Here is a 20,343-nt window from a genome sequence, read left to right on the forward strand (position 1 = left end):
TATAGAGATTATATAATATATATTACATATACATATATATTTTATAAATATATAATTATATATATATATATACACACACATACACAGGTATTTTGTATATATTACACTATGTATATATATATATATATATATATATATACAGTGTAATTGTGTGTGTGTGTATATATATATATATATATATATATATATATACACACACAATTTTATATATATCATATGTAACATATATAAATCTTGTTAAAGTATTTACCCCCTTAAAGTTTTCCATATTTTCTCACATTACAACCACGATATATATTAAATATATTTATTACATATATAAGACATAAATATGTATACCTATGTATATATAATATATATTTTAATTTCTACTGAAGACACTTAAACCACTCCAGTGTAAGACACCAATGAAGTATGATTATTTTGATAACTTTGTCACCTTTTTTTTCCCCCCAATGCGGCCCTAATCCTCCTCCACCATGTTTCATTTTGTGTGTAGAATATTGCCAATAATACCTTTGGACACCCCTGCAGTATTGGCTCATGTCGGCCTGTCTTAAACCAGTGGTGTTAAGAGAAGGGAAATACAGGAAAAGGAGGAAACATTGCAGTCGAGACAAACACATGCACACTCCCTGCCAGCTGGGCCCGTTAAGACTGTCCAGGCACAGGTGGGTCTTGTTGCTGGATGGTTAGCGCCGGTCCGCCTCCAGCGACTACAGACTCCGCTATAACACAAATACACACCAAAAAAAATGACATTTAGCTACTACAGACTCCGCTATAACACAAATACACACCAAAAAAAATGACATTTGAGCCTAGCTGTAGCCACCATACAGTATATCACTCAAAGTAATACAGTTCTTCTCACACAGCAATATTCCAACATAAAGTGACGCAGTTCACTCTTAAAAAGAACAGAAGAAAAAGCGGTGAGTAATGGATTACGATTAGTCTGTCCCTCCAAGACTTCACTGTTTGGTTGTTGTGATTGTTGTGTCCTATAAAGTGCTGCAATTCGCGACAGCTTTTTTCACAACCTGACTGCAAAAGTTGCAATGTTTTGATGCTTATTTTTGTCTCAATGACTTTGAATCAACTTGATTTGTTATGAATTGGTTATCAATCCTAGTAACCTTCACCTCAGAAAGCACAAGATTTCAACACAAACTGAAAAACAAATATTGTATTTGTATGTGTTGGGCAGCACGGTGGAACAGGTGTTAGTGCATGTGCCTCACAATACGAAGGTCCTAAGTTCAATCCCGGACTCAGGATCTTTCTGTGTGGAGTTTGCATGTTCACCCCATGACTGTGTGGGTTCCCTCCGGGTACTCCGGCTTCCTCCCACCTCCAAAGACATGCACCTGGGGATAGGTTGCTTGGCAACACTAAATTGGCCCTAGTGTGTGAATGTTGTCTATCTGTGTTGGCCCTGCGTTGATGTGGCGACTTGTCCAGGGTGTACCCCGCCTTCCGCCCAAATGCAGCTGAGATAGGTTTCAGCACCCCCGCGAACCAGAAAGGGACAAGCGGTAGAAGATTGATGGTATTGTTTTACTCGTTTTATAACGCACTATGTACTTACTTTCAGCATGTGCTCATTTTTGATATCTGTGGCACCCTCTGCTGGACAGCCTCCAAAAAGCTCAGATGACTCAAGTCCAACCCAATCTGTTCTGGATGAGCAGCCAGACTCTTTTGGGTTCTACGGTTATCGTTACATTTTCCCTCTTTAATACATTTACAGGTCGACTTGTCAAAAAAGCCAAAGAAGACTCTAAATGCACTCATGGAGCCAAGTTCTGGCAGCGACATCATTACTGACCTGTGTCCTCGGACTTTAAGCCCAGGACTTTCCTCCTCTGCAGATCATCCACGGCCTGGAAGGAGAGCACAGCAGCAGAGTGAGGCTCTTCGGACATTAGCTCAATGCCGGTGAGGTGTTTAGGGACCTGCTGAAGATCGTGCTTCTGAGCGTTTAGTTCTTCCTGCTTCTTTTGGAGCTCCTCCCTCTGCTTCTGCAGGTCAGCCGCCTTGTCTATGATCATCTTCTCCTCGTTGGCCAGCTGCTGCTCGTACGCTGTCAGCTCCTCCTCTGTGAACAGGGAGTTGTGCTCCAAGGTCTGTCCAAGTAGAACAAGGCTGTCAAAGTTATTTTCATTGAGGGGCCACATCGCAGTTATGGCTGCCCTCTGAGGGCCGTATCTAACTGGGAATGATATTATTACAAAATTGCCTCAATTACGGAAAAAAACTGCAGCTCAGTCAGCAGAATTTTACAGTGAAATATACAGTGTTTTTCCAGCATATTACTGTAAATGGAAAAACAGTAGCAATATTTTTTTAAGGTAAAATTGTACGTTTGTTGTTTCTCCGAAAACCGTACCACCATGTTTTACAAAAAAACTGGCCTATTAGTTGCTAGTATTTTATCATAAAAAACAGTGGTACTCTTCCTCCATTTACAGTAATATGCTGTAAAGAACATGTATATTTTACGGCAAAAAATAGCAGTTAAGACAACAGAATTTTGCAGTCATTTTTTATTTTTTTTAAAGACAGCATATTACTGCAAATGTAAAAACAGTACCAATGTTTTTTTACGGTAAAATTCTACGTTTGTTTCCCTGAAAAATGGTACCACCGTTTTTACAGTAAAAAATTGGCAGCTCAGTCGCCAGAATTTTATCGTAAAAAAAATAGCGGTAATGTTTCTCCATTTACAGTAATATGCTGTAAAAATCACTGTTAGATTTATGGTCAAAACTGGCAGCTTAGTTGCCATAATTCCACAGTCAAATTTAAGTTTTTACAGTAAAAAATTGGCAGCTCAGTCGCCAGAATTTTATCGTAAAAAAATAGCGGTAATGTTTCTCCATTTACACTAATACGCTGTAAAAATCACCGTAAATTTTGCGGTATATACTGGCAGCTCAGTTGCCATAATTCTACAGTCAAATGTGTTTTTTTTTACAGGATGTTACTGTAAATGTAAAAACCGTACCAATGTTTTTTTACCGTAAAATTATACGTTTGTTGTTTCCCTGGTGTTTTACTGTAAATGAAAAAAGGGTCTTCCTTTTTTTACAGTGAAAATTGGCTGCTCAGTTGCCAGAATTTTATCCTGAAACAGGTGGTACTGTTTCTTTGTGCTATGAAATAACACATTCAATTTTACGGTAAAAAAACTGGCAGCTCAGTCGCCAGAATTTTATAGTCAAATTGATGGTGTTTTTTACCAGCATATTACTGTAAATGTAAAAACGGTACCAATAGTTGTTTTTTTTACGGTAAAATTCTACATTTGTTCTTTCCCTGAAAAACGGTTCCACCAGTTTTTACAGTAAAAAAAAATTGTCCGCTCAGTTGCCAGAATTTTATCGTACATACTGTTTCTCCATTTAGAGTAATATTCTGTAAAAAAAATCACCATAGATTTTGCAGTAAAAAATTGGCAGCTCAGTCGCCAAAATTGTATCGTAAATAAACAGTGGTACTGTTTTTCCATTTACAGTAATATGCTGTAAAAATCACTGTCCTTTTTAGAGTACCGGTAAAAAAAATGGCAGCTCAGTCACCAGAATTTTATTGTAAAAAAAATAGTGGTACTGTTTTTCCATTTACAGTAATATGCTGTAAAAATCACAGTAAATCTTACAGTCCTAAAAGTGGCATCTCAGCTGCCAGAATTTTACAGTCAAATTTACAGTGTTTTTTTTTTTTTGTTTTTTTTACAGCATATTACTGTAAATGTAAAAACCATACCAATGTTTTTTACGGTAAAATTATGTTTGTTGTTTCCCCGGTGCATTACTGTAAATGTAAAAACTTTCTCACCCTTATTTACAATAAAAAAAATGGCTGCTCAGTTGCCAGAATTTTATCGTAAAAACACAGTGGTACCGTTTCTCCATTTAGAGTAATATGCTGTAAAAATCACCGTAAATTTGACAGTAAAAAAAAAACTGTCAGCTCAATTGCTAGAATTTTACAATCAAATTAAGTGTTCTTTTTTTGTTTGTTTTTTACAGCATATTACTAAATGTAAAAACAGTACCAATGTTTGTTTGTTTTTTACTTAAAACTCTACATTTGTCTTTTCCCAGAAAAACTGTACCATTTTTACAGTAAAAAAGTGTCCGCTCAGATTTTAAGGTAAAAAACTGGCAGTTCAGTCACCTGAATTTTACCTTAAAATCTATTAGAATTTTTACAGTGTAACATTAATGTGATGGATAACTTGCTTTAAAACCATAAGTCAAGCAGATATTTAGGTATTTATTTACGGAAAACTTTTTTTTTTTTGAATGTATGAAACTATATCTGTTGCATTGCTAAATAACGTTTGGGTGCAAATGCATGCGGCACATGTATTTTGTTCGAATACTTTTAGTAAAAAAAGATAAAATACTTTATTGACGCATATTTCTTTAAGGCGTTTACGGCCATATAAAAGGATGTGGCGGGCCAGATCTGGCGCCTGAATCTTTAGCTTGACACTGGTGAAGTAGAAGGCATCAGGAAGGAGAAGAAGCCTCTGATTGGCTTGTAAAGAATACATTTTAAAAAAGGCGGGCGTCATACCTCCCACTCTTCCTTTTGGTGGAACTCTTCTTTATTTGTGGCGGCCAGGAACTCACTTAGCGACACCAGTCTGTCCTTGTTGGTGTCCACCTGAGCGAGAGACCCACACGTCATGCTCTCACACTAAAATATTGGGACAGGGGGCCAAAAGTGAGGAAACCCTGCAGACTTTGGAGAACTTGGGACTGTTTCATTGCTGAAAAGGTTTGAAAATTGAAAGAGAGGGGGAAAAAAGAACTTTGATGTCCAATACAAATTTTTGGACCAGAAAATGTGGATTTCTGGGAAACCCGAGATTTGGATTTTCATTTTCTCCAATCGAACTTGTCTCTCAGCGGCGCTCAAACGTGCACGTCAACTGTCGAATCAAAACTTATGTTTGTTTCTTGTCTAGACAGAGCAGGAACAACAAGGTGCAACAATATATGCACTTTTTCTTTGTCGTCGTCCTGCATAGCTCAGACCTACATCCTGTTCCTGTCTACAGCGCTAGGCCTTCTGGGTAATGTATTACACAACCATTTCCCTTCGAGTTTACATTTACATTTTGTATTTAACATGTATTCATCCACGGTAAGACAATGAATTAAAACAGTATAGTAATTTGACATTGATTTGAGTGTGTACTACCATCTAGTGTCTACTAAAAGAGTAAAACATCAATACACTGTTTTCCAATTGTTACGAGGAACCATTGAAATATCGAAAACAAATTCATAAACTCACAAGTTGATTCAATTTTTTTTTTAAATGTGCCTCAAAATGTCGCAACTTTTGCCGCAACATTCTGAAAAAGCTGCTGCGAGTTTGCGACAATCACGGAAAAAAAAAATCAGCGAAAACCCGTCGGGACCAAAAAATCATCTATTTATCGTTATTCCGCCCAAAAACTTTGCCGCGCTCCACAGCCCACAGTTTTCATCCAATCGGGACCTTGCAAGTATCAAAACCTTCGGCTTGATCGGGTATCGTGAATGCCCCCCCAAAAAATGGTTTTAAATATCCCAGAATTCCCGGTTTTTCGGGTAATTTGGCCCATTGAAAATGAATGGGCCGTTTTTCGAACATGAACAATTCCAACATTTCTCAACTGATTCGAACCGTTCCACCATCCACACACTCCACTCACCTTTGACAATCTTGGAATTATTTTCAAAAATTCCCGGTTTTCCTGTTACTCCCAAATTTCCAGGGAATTCCCATTTAAATGAATGGACGGATTCATAGTTATACAATCCCCGAAGTTCTCAAAATGTTGTGCCATTTTTCCTCTATTCCAACCTTTTAACCACTATCCCACACTGCTTTTCACGTATGTGGAACGCAAAAGATGTTGTCCCTTTCCCAAAATTCCTGGTTTTCCCAGAATTTCCGGTAATTTTCTCCCGATTGACAATGAATGGGACATATACAATCGACTGCCTATCCCACATTTCTCAACCGATTCGAACCGTTCCAGCATCCACACACTCCACTCACCTTGGACAATCAAAGTACCATTTTCCAAATAAACAAAAATTCCAGGAATTCCCGGTTTTACAAAGCCCTATTTTCACCTCTTTCTGGAAAGTTTTCACAGTTCACTATTTTCAGCCGTTTTTGACCATTCCACCTTCAAAACATTCCTCTTCGTGGGGACAACAAAAGTTATCTTTTTTTTCCCGTACAAATTCCCAGTTTTCCCGAAATTCCAAAATACCAATTAAAATTCAAACTGTTACTACTGTACGTCAACATGTTTCAACCGATTCCAGAATTCTAACACCAACCCATTCATATCATCTAGGGCAATTGTGGTAGGATCAATATTTTCTAAAATTCCCGGTTTTCCTAACGGGATTTCAAATTCTAGTAACAATAATGAGAAATATGATCATAAAAATGTAGCTATCAATAATACCTCGTTCATCACATGCTCTCTCATCCGCAGTCTCTCCTCCTCCATCTCGACCATGTCGTCTTCTTCATTCTTGGGGTTGTAGACCTTATCCAGCTTCAGCACACAGACAGACACAAACACACATCGGAAGATGACACTTAATAAGCCAATAAAGTAGAACACAAACGCTAAAGACAATCACCTCTTTAGCAAAGAGGGCCTCCAGCTCGTTCTCGTCAAAGAAACCGTCACCATTGCTGTCTGTGCAGTGACAGCCATGGACATATGAACACATGTTCCTCCAAGAACATCAATATCATGTTTGTGCGTAAAGACGGTGATCACATGATCTACAAACTAGTCTGAAAAGTATGGCTTCTGAGGATACCGTGGATTTTGAAGAAGGTCTTTGGGTCAAAGTCGTCCGGATCCAAACCGTCAGACTCCTGCCACACCTCCTTTAGCTGGTCCTCACTTCCCTACACGCACACACACACCTTTAATTGACGTCAAACATGAGGTTTTATGGACAGTAATCCCTAGTTTGTTGCTGTTTATCAGTTACAGACATGACCACGATGAATACATTTCTCTGAAGTAGGAATCCCTTGTTCATAAATCAGACATTTTAATAGCTAAGGCAAAAAAAACATGTTTACGACCTTCTAAAAAAAGTTTTTTTTAACACTATGAGAGAGAACCCTCTAGACAAAAACACCTTTACACTCCTTTAATCCCATACAGTAGTGCTGCCGGAGCATGAGCCAATCAGTGGCCACGGTACAAAACAGCGATCTCTGATTGGTTGGCCTCCTATAGTGGCCAATACTACGGCAATATTTATATTTTTAGCTTATTTAGTCATTTTTGTGCTTGAAAATGCTTACTTTAGGACCAAAAAATGGTAGAGAAGGCTTTAAAAAAAATTAAAACATGAAAAAAAAAAACATTTGACGCACTATGTAGCGAAGACTGACTGTACCATTGTTAAATATATATATATATATATATATATATATATATATATATATATATATATATATATATATATATATATATATATATATATATTTAACACTTTAATTTAATAAAATAAAATAAAAATAGATCTGAAGTTGATCAAGGAATTCAAGTGTTCAAAGTATAAGAAAATATCGATATATGACTTACTTTTAACACTTTTATGAGTGGGATCCTTGAGGGTCCACAAGATTTTTATTAAAAACGGTCAATGTTCAAAAAACTTTATTGACAGACAGATCTGAAGTTGATTTAGATATTTAAACATCGAAGGTAAAAAAAGAATGATGTATAAGACTTTTATGGCTGAAACCCTTTCGGGTCCCTAGGACCTTTTAAGGTTCACCACATTTGGGGGATCCTTAAGGGTTAAGTGTGTTAACTTAGTGACTTACAGGATGGTTGATTTTGTCGTGGTCGGCGTGTTTCTTCTTCATGTCCTGGTGGTGCTGCTCTTCCTTCTTCCGCTCCTCCTCCGTCATGCTCTTCAGCTTCTCCCTCCTCTCGTGCTCCTTCAACATCTCGTAGCGCTTGAACTCGTCGTGGCGTTCCTTGTCATAGTTCTCCAGGTCCTGTGTGGCCTGCGGGGAAGCAGCGTGTCACTAAACGCTCTGATGCGCGGCCTGGTACACTCTGACGATGGCGGACAGTACCGATTGGATGAGGCGGCCCAGGTCCTCGCTCTCAAACGAGTGCGGGTTGTCGTGGTTGAGGTGCTCAAACTGTTTCAGCAGAGCCTGGTGGTCCACTTTCCAGCCTGTAAGAACAACTTATTTAATAAAGTATATATATTGTCAGAGCTGAGTAAAAGAACCACCAGAGACAGAATAGGTATTTTGTAATATATTTGCAAAATTTTGTAAATATAAATGAGACCAGTCCAGCATAGAACATTCAATCGCGCAGCTAAGATGGTCTGCCCCCCTCCAATGGAAAAACCCTCTCCTCTATCAAGTCTCTCTCCCTCCCACTCTCGCAGTCTTGTCCCTCCAGCCCAAACACATGCCCATTGTCCAACTGGTCCAAACGCAACAATATATTTTATCATGTATTTATTAATTATTAATTAAATTGTAATTTGTTTGTATATTGGACCTGTATTATTCTATGCATGTATCCGGACTTCAGGGACATCGGTCCCCCACTGCTATAAATATACAGACAAATAAATGTATTCTTCTTTTGAATAAATACATCAATCTTATGTTATCTTAAATGTTGTCAAACTATTTATTTTCATAATCACAATCAAACTTTAGAATTTTGATTAACCACAATAAATTACTTGCTTCCATAATTTAAATACACTTAAAAAAACAAAACAATATTGCAATTAAATTGTCAGAATGTCATGCCCGAACATTTTTCAAATATTTTACTTAAATTCACGTCATTTTTTTTGCTTATGTCCGGTGTGGCTTTATTTTGAAGCGCTTTATTTTTGTAATTGATCACATGCGTTAGCGTGTTAGCTTTGACAACTCTGTTATTTACAGTCGCCTCTTGTTTATCGCGGCTAATTGGTCATTAAAACACATTTCTGGAGGTAAGATTGTTATTAATAAATAGTTACTTATAGATAGAGCATTAAAAAAAACGTAACCTTCTAAATATGTTTTTTTTTTAAACATAATTACAGCCCTCTAAACATGAAATAAGACCCATATGGTCACCTTTGCACTCGTTTCACCCAAAATAGTAGCCCTGGGTGTGTTCTACTGTAGACTGTGTCCTGGGCATGACTTTAAAGTGCATCCGGCAGTGGAGGCTCCTCTATGGGGTCTTGGGGCACTAGGAGGTTAACCCCTTTACTACTGTTACCCCAAGTGGCCCTTGGCAAAGGCCTAGTACCTGACTGCCCCCTAGCCAGGGATACGGTGAAGACCTCAACGGCGGAGCAGGTGGAAGACGGTAGATTTAAGATACTACCACAATGGCTGTGATGGCGGAAAAAGGCTGCAGCAGAAAAGGATCCCCAGTCATCTTGGACTCCATGCCACTGGACCCTGACCCGATTTCTGTCAAGGATCGTGTGGTGACTGTCTGTGCACCAGTCTCCCCACGCTAAACTAAGTCACGCACAGGCATCCTCCATAAAGGGACACACCCCTACCAGGAGGATCGTCATACTCTTTCAAGTGACCGCCGATGATGACAGACTACTGTACTCACTGGGAGCCTGGATGATCCTTTAAGCCTCACCAGGCCACTACAACCCAGCAACTACCTGGAAATACTTTGTCACTTCCTGGGTACTTCCTTTAAATTAGAACTGGGCTGAAACCACGGGCGCGAGTTGTTCTGCAAAAAGTTGGTTCACTTGATTGTCGCAGCTACGACCATTAGCCGTGTTGTTGGCATTGCGTGTGCCGTTTTGTCATTCCACATCGCTCAAACATTTACAGATGAAACTGATGATACCGAAGATGAAGTGCATCAACAGAGATCATCCCCCCTTAACGTTGCTTGGACAGCTGCTGATAGCATTCTTACTAGCATTAAATAACACACTGCTACGTCTCCAGCCTTCGCTCGCGTCAAAGGCTCACAAACGTGGAGATGTGCTATTGAGGAGGCAGGAGTTGAAGATGGAGTGCATGGAAATGTACGATGTTCTGCGAAAAGTTGGTCAACTTGATTGTTGCGGTGAAGATAACGCCGAGAATAGCCGCCGTGTTGTTGGTATCGTTCACCCATAGCCCGGAAACAGACGTCCTGCTTGGTGAATATCCTTATCAATCACCACAACAACATAATAGAAAATAAGCCAAATAGAGTACTGCAATACATACATTATAAGACATACATAGGAGTTAATTTAACACTTGATTTAGGCAAAATTTTGACTATGCTTAAAAAAAGTATTTACAATTAACAAAATAATTATTAAATTTTTAAAGTAAATGATTTAACTTTTTTGTATAACGTATATATATTATATTTGTATATTATAATGTATATCCAAACTTTAGTAGTGTTTGTCGCTGTGGGAACTTTCTAGCTTTATCTTCCCATGTTGACTCAAGCCAAAACTGACACAGCTGTATTTGTTTGTTTTTTTCTTAAAAAATAAAAATAAATAACTCAGACTCCTTCCTCCGTTACTTTCTTTTCTCCTCTTAAGTTTTTTTTTTTTTTTTAACTTGATATTCACGTTCCTGTATTTCATTTTAAGGAGTCCTATCATGTTTAATTTTTCTACATTTATAACACTTCCCTGTGGTCTACATAACATGTAACGTTGGTTCTTTGGTCAAAATTTTGCATAGATTATGTTTTTTTTGCGGACTGTTTTCAAGCCACTTTTTGACCGTCTCAACGATGGCGGACTCCCGCAAAGCACCTGGGTGAATTTATATCATATATGAATAATCCAGTGGTGTCGTCAGTGCAAAAAAACGTCACAGGTTTTGCAAAATCCAAATGGCTCATTTGGCGGAAGTATAAAAGGAAGGCAAGATTATTTTATAAATATCTACGCAATTACATTTTCAGATCCCAAATACACAACGGTGTGTACAAATAGGTAAGAAAAATAGATTTTGTATATTAGGGCATCTTTAATTTAGGGCCAAAATTTCTTGAATATGCTTGATTGTTTTTATAATTATTAGTTATTAAATTTGACTTATTCACAAACAAATTATTTAATTTATTGAGTATATTTTAATAAATTATTCAACTTTTTCTGTATAACCTATGTATATTATGTGTATATTACGCTGTATGTCAAAACTTAAAGGGGAAGTGCACTTTTTTTTTTAATTTTGCCTATCATTCACAATCAGAGACAATAACGCATGTCTTTTAAAAAAAAATTATTTTAAAGATGATAAAAATCGCTTGGAAGATGCGGCTAATGAGTCACCTTTTGTAGCCTTCAAAGCCCTCTAAGACAACTTCAAAACCCTCCAACGTTTTATATACACTCTGCAAGTATATATATATATAATGTAGTAACAGACATGTTCATAACAATATGTAATATGTACAATATTTACTGTATTTTGGTCATTTTAATCAGTTTCTGTTTCCATAGCAACACACATCAGACTTCTGGCAACAAATGTGTGTTCCTACTTCTGAAAACAAAGCCGTGTGTGTTCTTATCATGCCAGAATCAATAACAGACAACGAAGACGATTATTTTTGGACAAATGAGGATTGACAACTTTATCTTTTTGAAGCTGAATATACTGAGGAGGAATTGCTGCTTCTAGAAACCAGCACGAAATAAGGGTGAGATGTCAGAGCAGACAGAAGCCGAGAGAGTGAGGTGAAAGTGACTTTGACGCTATGTGGAACTTGGACACGAGCTATTTCGACATAAATGGATTGCTTACCGAAAATCAACAGGAACGTCTCCGACCAAATGCACAACTGTCCATTGAGTGAGTCACACTTTAAATATCGATCATGATACACGCAGCACGTCATGCGTGTTATTACAACTACAGTACATATGCTGTCTGGCGAGCTGTGTACAAACAAAACATGAAATAATACTTTGCAGATACTGCAATATGATTGTGCATGTTTTTCATTTAGTACAAATTGGTGTCCTATCGCATTGTGTTGTGCATTACAAACTCAAACGCCTTTCGTACTGACGTTGAAGCTAGCTTATCACTTTCCGTAGTTTGCTTTTACGGCTAACACCGAAACATGCCGATGTGTTAGTACGCTAAAGAAAAAGTTCCTCAGTGTTCGCTCTTACAAAAACAATGTCGCTACAGTTAAGTTATTATGCAGGTTATGGAATGTAAATTCAAGTATTGTTGACTGTTTTTAAATGCACTTTTAAAGTATTTTAGAGGTAGAATTGATTGCTCTTATTCACTGCATTGCTAGCCACCTCGAACGAGCCAATTTGTACATGTTCGCCTGCAAAAAAACAAAAAACTTTTGTCTTCTTGTCTCTTATAATGATTGTGAACGATAGGCAAAATGACAAAAAAGTGCAGTTCCCCTTTAAGTAGTGTTTGTCCTTGTGGGAACGTCTCTAGCTTTGTCTCTCCATGTTGACTTAAGCCAGTAGTGGAGCTGGCCCCACTGGGCGGGCGTGTGACCTCGAGGAACATGCTTTTTTTTTGTTGCCGTACTACAGTATGGCGAAGGCTTCACTGTGACTACAGTGGGAGACGAGGAAAGGCCGGTGTGTTTTCCTGCCTGCGAATAAGGATACAATGTTATGCAGAGGTGTTCTTATAACAATTTAATAGACAAATTATACTATTTATCGCCGCGTGTGAGTGTGGGGGGTGCGACATAACAGAAGATAATACTGACTTAAGCCAAAACTGACAGTTGCATGTGAATGTTTTCCTTTAAAAATGCTACACACATGTTGACTCCTGCCTCTGTTACTTTCTTTTCTCTTCTTAACGTTCTTTTTTTAAAAGTTGACATTGACGTTCCTGTATTTCATTTCCAAACAACGTCCGTTGTTTCAACACTGCGCGCGTCTCATTACCACATTTTGCCTTGTGCAACAATCACTCCATAATTACAGTGGCGGGCCGTGCGTTTCCCACCTAGGCCTTCAGTGATGTCAGACTTCAATGATTATCCTCTCAAAAAAACATAATTTATGTCGCCACATGACCATTGCTGGAGAAATACTAAACAAAAACACATTTACGCACTACTGGGCATTGGATCACCACCAACAGTGTACATAAAGGGTTATTTTATGGCGCGTTTAAAAATCAATAAACCTGCATCAGCAATTAAAACATATCTTATTTGGTACTGTCAAAATTAAAATGGCAAAAAGACATATTAAACGTGAAAAAATAAAGAAATAAAATATCTGAACTCACAATCTGTAGAACCCATTGGAACTTCCGGGGTTGGCCGACATGGTCTCACAAGATGTAGTTTCTCTTTAAATATCCTTCTTGAAAATGGCCTTGCAAATATATGTGTTGTCTTGTCTAATCATAAAAGATGCAGACGAGGCGTGTTGGCTGAGTTCTTAAAGTTTACTCCACAAGGTGCTCATCAAAAACATCCCGCTGCCGGCATGGCTGAACGCAGCTACTGCGCATGCGCTTCACTACTGTGGCATGCTGGGTAATGGAGTTCTTATGTTACCTACGTCACAATATATATCCGCCTTAGGCCAGCGAGAAGGCCTTACTGACAACAACTTGTGATCTGGTTGGCTATCGCAACTGTCTGTCAACTGTATGTTCCCGTTCACTTAGAGCAGTGGTTCTTAACCTGGGTTCGATCGAACCCTTGGGGTTCGGTGAGTCGGGCTCAGGGGTTCGGCGGAGGTCAAGACACACATGATTCATCGTGTAAATAAAAACTTCTCCCTAGCGGCGTATTACGGATACGGCAACAGCAGAAGTCAGACTGATTTGCAGGTGTGTAATTTGTTGTGAGTTTATGCACAGTGTTGGTTTTGTTCTTTGAACAAGGTGATGTTCATGCACGGTTCATTTTGTGCACCAGTAAAAAAAAAAACATGCTAACACTTTAGTATGGGGAACATATTCACTATTAATTAGTTGCTTATTAACATGCAAATTAGTAACATATTGGCTCTTAACTAGTCATTATTAAGTACTTATTAATGCCTTATTCGGCAAGGCCTTATTATAACCCTAACCCTCTAACCCTGGCCCTAACCCTCTAACCCAGTGGTTCTCAACCTTTTTTCAGTGATGTACCCCCTGTGAACATTTTTTTTATTCAAGTATCCCCTAATCAGAGCAAAGCATTTTTGGTTGAAAAAAGGAGATAAATAAGTAAAATACAGCACTATGTCATCAGTTTCTGATTTATTAAATTGTATAACAGTGCAAAATATTGCTAATTTGTTGTGGTCTTTTTTTGAACTATTTGGAAAAAAAGATATAAAAATAACTAAAAACTTGTTGAAAAATAAACAAGTGATTCAAATATAAATAAAGATTTCTACACATAGAAGTAATCATCAACTTAAAGCGCCCTCTTTGGGGATTGTAATAGAGATCCATCTGGAATTGATGAACTTAACTCTAAACATTTCTTCTAAAAAAAAGAAATCTTTAACATCAATATTTATGGAACATGTTCCCAAAAACCTAGCTGTCAACACTGAATATTGCATTGTTGCATAATGAATGGAATAGCCTACTTGATTTGATGTTCAGTTTATGAACTTACATTCATATTTTGTTGAAGTATTATTCAATAATTTTTTTTTATAAAGGATTTTTTAATTGTTGCTATTTTTAGAATATTTAAAAAAAAATCTCACGTACCCCTTGGCATACCTTCAAGTACCCCCAGGGGTACGCGTACCCCCATTTGAGAACCACTGCTCTAACCCTAACCCTAACCTTCATCAAATAACTCTAAACTACGTCTTTGTTACTTAGAATATGTTCCCCATACTAAAGTGTTACCAAAAACATATAACTTTGTCTTGAATTTGAAAAAAAAACATTTTATTTTTCACTAAAGAAGGGTTCGGTGAATGCGCATAGGAGCCTGGTGGGGTTCGGTACCTCCAACAAGGTTAAGAACCACTGACTTCGAGTGCACGGACGCCAGCATTGTTGATACGGAAGGTTTCGGGCAGATTTGGTACAGCATGGCAACATAAGCTAGCTGAATTCTGATTGGATACAAACTCTAACCTAAAAACAACAACGCTGGAAGGAGCATAATATGACATGAAGAGAATATGAATACTTTTAGATATTTAGGGAAAGTAAATAAAAAAATGACTTTTATCTTTAATTATGATCATGATTTCTGGTTATGTTAGGCCAGCAGAGAAGGCCTTGCTGGCACGCCACTGCTTAATTACCGTCTCCTGCCGCCATGTCGTGTTTGGCTTTGATGAGCATCCTCAGCCTGGTCATCTCCTCCCTCTTCAGCTCGTCCAGCTTGGTGCGCAGGCTGTGGTGGACAAAGTCCAGCTCTTTGGACAGTTTGCCTTGCTGCGGGGGTGGACACAGTTCAGTACAGCGTGTGAGTCAACAGATGTTTGTTTTTTTTCCATTTGGGTAAAATCGCAGACTGACCCTGATGTCGTCCATGTTGGTGTTCTTTAACTTTTCCCTGAAGTGAGGGTCTTTCTCCAGGTACTCGATGACTTCCCTGAGGTAGCGGTCATAATGCAGTCCGGTGTCCTGAGACGTGGACGAAAAGCGTTAGTATTTTTTAACTCGCCTGGACGCCGCACCTGTGTGACTCACAGCACTTTCTGGGGCTTTCAGGTCTTCCTGTTGGGGCTTCTCTTTGCTCTTGTCCACACTGATGGGCACTGAGTGGATGCACAGCCACAGACTGAGCAGAACCAGGGCACAGTGGGCCAGCGCTTTACCGCCCAGCATCACCATCTAGTTGAATGAACAGGTAAAAACAACAACTGTTGACATGATCCTGTGCTTGCAGACGTGCTAACTTGCCACAACTAGCACCTGTCCCATATGTTGGTTCGCTAAAACAGATTAAAAGCAACAAAAGCTTCACGGCATAATTAAACGTCACATTTGTGACGTCAAAACACAGGTGCTGTAAAAGAATGTTCATTTTGTGAGGCGAGACTTACTTGGAGCTTCACTTTGGACTGTTTAGAGAGCTTCTTGCTAGCTGTTTGTTTACTGCTGTCACCTGCCGCCTCCAATACGAGCCGCGAGCAGCTTCGGACATGCTGGCCGCTGTCACCATGGCGACGCCACGCCCACCGGCTAACACCATTGGACGGGGTCTCGGGGTCGCGGTCGCGGTGAGAGCTGATTGGACCGTTGTCCCTGTCAATCAGGCGACCCGCTCGCCGCTCAAAGCCAGCCAGTACGTGGCGCTCGGTCAACCACCGGTAGGCGGAGTCACTTAATGACCGTTAATCCACTTTAAACATGTTTACATACGTGTCTTGTTCATTTGTAAACCAAGATGCAATTATTTGGTCTAGTATACATTATGCTTCAACTTTGGTGTCACTTTATACGTACAAATACGCCGATTAGTCTGGGTAGCTTCTATTACGGTAGACAAGCGGAAGTCACGCCAATGACGTCACTGGTCAACGTCAAACAATGCAGAAAAAGCAAATAAATATATTAACAGCAATTTAAGTCGGGGTCGTCTAAATTAAATCAAATAATTAACAATAACTATCCATAACCAAGGCTTTCTTATCTTATACTGTTAATATTTATTTTATTTATAAAGAAACACTGCATTAAAATTTGCAAAAAAATCACCATAAAGATATGGGAACAATAGATGTGTACACAACAAAAACAAACAAATGAAAAATCCAATTATAAACAACAAGCTTTTTTATCAAAGAGATTGACTAGTTAAATGTGTGTCTTTATTATGAACTTTTTTTTTTACACTGAATTTAGGTAACTGATTTTTTTGTGTTTGAATTTAGTGAATTTTTACACTCCATCCATCCATCCATCCATCCATCTTCTTCCGCTTATCCGAGGTCGGGTCGCGGGGGCAGCAGCCTAAGCAGGGAAGCCCAGACTTCCCTCTCCCCAGCCACTTTGTCCAGCTCTTCCTGTGGGACTCCGAGGCGTTCCCAGGCCAGCCGGGAGACATAGTCTTCCCAACGTGTCCTGGGTCTTCCCCGCAGCCTCCTACCGGTCGGACGTGCCCTAAACACCTCCCTAGGGAGGCGTTCGGGTGGCATCCTGACCAGATGCCCGAACCACCTCATCTGGCTCCTCTCGATGTGGAGGAGCAGTGGCTTTACTTTGAGCTCCCCCCGGATGGCAGAGCTTCTCACCCTATCTCTAAGGGAGAGCCCCGCCAATTTTTACACTTTCATTGAATAAAAAGTTGTGACCAAAATGTGTGTGTGTTTAAAAATGGTGTGTGTTAAAATATAGTGTTTTTGAATTCATCCATCCATCCATCCATTCTCTACCGCTTATTCCCTTTTTTGGGGTCGCGGGGGGCGCTGGAGCCTATCTCAGCTACAATCGGGCGGAAGGCAGGGTACACCCTGGACAAGTCGCCACCTCTTCGCAGGGCCAACACAGATAGACAGACAACATTCACACTCACATCCACACACTAGGGCCCATTTTTGTATAAAAATTCAGTGTGAAAAAATATCAGTGCAGAAATATTTTTTGCTTCCAAACTCAAGACTCACTTCTGATCAATTAAGAATGAAGCAACCGATCCTGTCTCAGAACCAGCCAATGAAGTGCTTCAGTCTTAAATTCACCATAAGTGGGTCTTGAGTTTTGAAGCAAAAAATATTTCTGCATTCATTTTTTTACAGTGAATTTTTATACAATTATTTTTTTACACTAAATTGTTACACTCTCAATTTTCATACACAGAATTTTTTACACCAAAAATTTCTGCACTGAATTTTTTTACACTGAATTTTTGTACACTGAGTTCTTACACACCAATTTTTTTTTTACACTGAAATTTTATTCACCAATACTTTTTTACACTGAATTGTTCTACACTGAGTTTAGCTGCACTGATTTTTTACACTGAATTTTTATACATTGATATTTTATACAACACATTATTTACACTTTACCTTGAATTTTTATACACTGATTTTTTTGTACATTGCAGTTTTTGTGCACTGAATTTCTTTACACTGAATTTTTTTACTCTGAATTTTTACACAACGATTTTTTTTACAGAGTTTTTCTGCAGCTCTTTTATTTACACTGTATTTTTACTCACTGAATTCCAAAACAAACTGATTTTTTCAAACGTCTAAAATGATATCGAATAACACAAAACAAATACAAAAATTTCAGTGACATACATTTTGTGTCCACAAAAGCTTTTATAATTGACACACACAAACTTGTGTAATTGACAAAATTGTCAAGATGTTTATGGATTTCAAATAGGATTGAAAGTCGTCTTTAAAATCTTTTGGGAGAGTTTATTTTTATTTTATTAACATTTCCGGACATTGCAAGACACAATACCGTGTGATAAGTTCTTATTTGTTGTTTGGGAGAAGTGGCAAATAAAATATAATTACAGCAGAAATGTGTTGACAGTCACGTAAAGACAGGTTTTAAAAGAAGATTTACATTGTTCAGGGATGACTCAACTATTTTTATCTGACAAAAGTTAATAGTCGGTGAGTTCTATATCATTACAACAAAATGTACACGTTTGTTGTCCAAAACTCTTTTGCTGGGTAAATATTGTTTATGGTGTTAGTTTGTTCCAAACATGTATGCAATTACAATATAGTACAATACATAATTACAGTATCTCATTAAAACATGTCTGAAAAGGTGTAGGAAGAAGCAGAGCTTATTTTCGTATCACCAATTACTAACACATTTGTTATTACGCAAATTCTGTAACACAGCAATGACTAAATACATAAATCAGTGAATAAACATACAAATGAGCAAGTAAATAATGATCAAATACAAATAAAACAATAAACTAGAAGAGGCAACTCCTGAAGGAATTGCGTGTGAATGCTCCAATGCTGAAGTTGAACTGAAATGCTGAAAGAATGTAGTATGAATGTAAGAATAGTTTGAATGTTGGAATAGTTTGAATAGTTTAAAAAGCAGACGCTGAACTGAAATGCTAATGGAATATAGAATGAATGTAGAAATGGTTTAAATGTTGAAATTGTTTAAACGCTGAAATAGTTTGAATGTTGGAATGGTTTGAATGTTGAAGAGTTAAAATTTCCAGGGAAACCAGAATTTGCTTTGGAACTTGGGAAAGTGTTAGTTTTAATGTCCAGGATGAGTGAAATGTATTGATGTTAGAATGGTGTGAATAGGTTGAAAAATGTGGGAATTGTGCAACTTGGAAAAATGTCCCATTAATCTCAATGGGAACTTCCTGGAAATTTGGGAATTTTGGGAAAAGCGGTTTAAAAAAAAAATATTAGGAGCATAGATGTCCTGAATGAGCTGAATTGGTTGGTGTTGGAATTGTCTAAATCAGTCAAGAAATGTTGAATTAGTAACACTTTTTAATTGAGAAATTTCCTTAACCAACTTGGTTTTTGTCCTCAATATGATGAGTGTTTTGACGGTGGAATGGTTGAAATGGGTTGAAAAATGTGAAAGGAGTAGTCGAACTTAAGGGTGGAAATAGGTTACCAAAAAAACGTGAATTCCTGGAAATTTGTTGAATGTGGAAAAATGGTAGTTTGAATGTCCAGGATGAGTTGAATGTGTTGAAGGTGGAATGGTTTGAATGGGTTAAAGAATGTGGGAGTTATGGAAGTTTGAAAAATGGCCAATTCATTTTGAATGTGGAAAATGCAAAACAAAAAAGAAATTAGGGGAAATCCGGGAATTTTTTTAGAATTGTTGAAGTAGAGCACACAATTCCGGAACAGGCTGAATATTTTGAAGTTGGAACAGTTTGAATCAGATGAAAAATTAGGGAATTGTGGAACTTGGAAAAATGTCCCATTGATTTCAATGGGAATTTTTTAAAAAAAAGGGAATTTCTGAAAATGGCGGGAATTTTTTGGAAAATGGTTAAAAACTTGAATGGTCTGAATGAGTTGAAATGGTTGGTGTTGAAAATTTTCAAATCGGTCGAGAAATGTTGAAGTAGTAACATGTTGAATGTTGAAATGGCATTACGGAATTCCTGGAATTTCGGGAAAACTGGGAATTTTTCCAGTTCAAAAAACAATTATTTTTTTTGTCCTGTTTAAGAGGAATGTTTTGACGGTGGAACGGTTGAAGTGGGTTGAAAAATGTGGTAAGAGTAGTCGCCAGAAAAAACGGTGGAAATAGGGCTTTGGAAAAGCAGGAATTCTGGAAAATCCTGGAATTTTTTTGTTGGAAAAACTATAGTTTGAATTTCCAGAATGGTGGAATGTGTTGACAGTGGAATGGTTGGAATAGATTGAGAAATTT

The 20,343-nt window shown here is 38.1% G+C and overlaps 1 protein-coding gene and 1 long non-coding RNA gene across 2 annotated transcripts; one reads left to right on the forward strand and one right to left on the reverse strand.

Annotated features, from left to right (window-relative positions):
• Positions 1-180: 180 nt before the first annotated feature.
• Positions 181-16,140, reverse strand: LOC133572106 (nucleobindin-2-like). Its single transcript, XM_061924816.2, has 13 exons — positions 16,044-16,140; positions 15,688-15,831; positions 15,514-15,621; positions 15,297-15,429; positions 8,143-8,246; positions 7,885-8,070; positions 6,858-6,948; positions 6,672-6,730; positions 6,491-6,583; positions 4,591-4,680; positions 1,959-2,129; positions 1,832-1,886; positions 181-728 (listed from the first exon to the last, which is right to left on the reverse strand). Exons 2-13 carry the CDS (start codon positions 15,829-15,831, stop codon positions 652-654), a joined length of 1,311 nt encoding a protein of 436 aa, XP_061780800.1. The 5' UTR covers positions 16,044-16,140; the 3' UTR covers positions 181-651.
• Positions 15,465-17,280, forward strand: LOC133572109 (uncharacterized). The gene is made up of 3 exons (XR_009810490.1): positions 15,465-15,641; positions 15,709-15,847; positions 16,875-17,280. It is a non-coding gene; the product is annotated as an uncharacterized lncRNA (long non-coding RNA).
• The last annotated feature ends 3,063 nt before the right edge of the window (positions 17,281-20,343 follow it).

The sequence above is a fragment of the Nerophis lumbriciformis genome, linkage group LG29 (assembly GCF_033978685.3).
Source record: "Nerophis lumbriciformis linkage group LG29, RoL_Nlum_v2.1, whole genome shotgun sequence".
Classification (NCBI taxonomy): Eukaryota; Metazoa; Chordata; class Actinopteri; order Syngnathiformes; family Syngnathidae; genus Nerophis; species Nerophis lumbriciformis.

Excerpts from the sequence above, each read along its gene's own strand:
- LOC133572106 (XM_061924816.2), bottom strand. The coding sequence starts at position 15,831 with ATGGTGATGCTGGGCGGTAAAGCGCTGGCCCACTGTGCCCTGGTTCTG. Across the intron at positions 8,071-8,142 it reads TGGGCCGCCTCATCCAATCG|GCCACACAGGACCTGGAGAA; the intron begins GTACTGTCCGCC and ends GCTTCCCCGCAG. Across the intron at positions 2,130-4,590 it reads ACCAAAAGGAAGAGTGGGAG|ACCTTGGAGCACAACTCCCT; the intron begins GTATGACGCCCG and ends CTACTTGGACAG.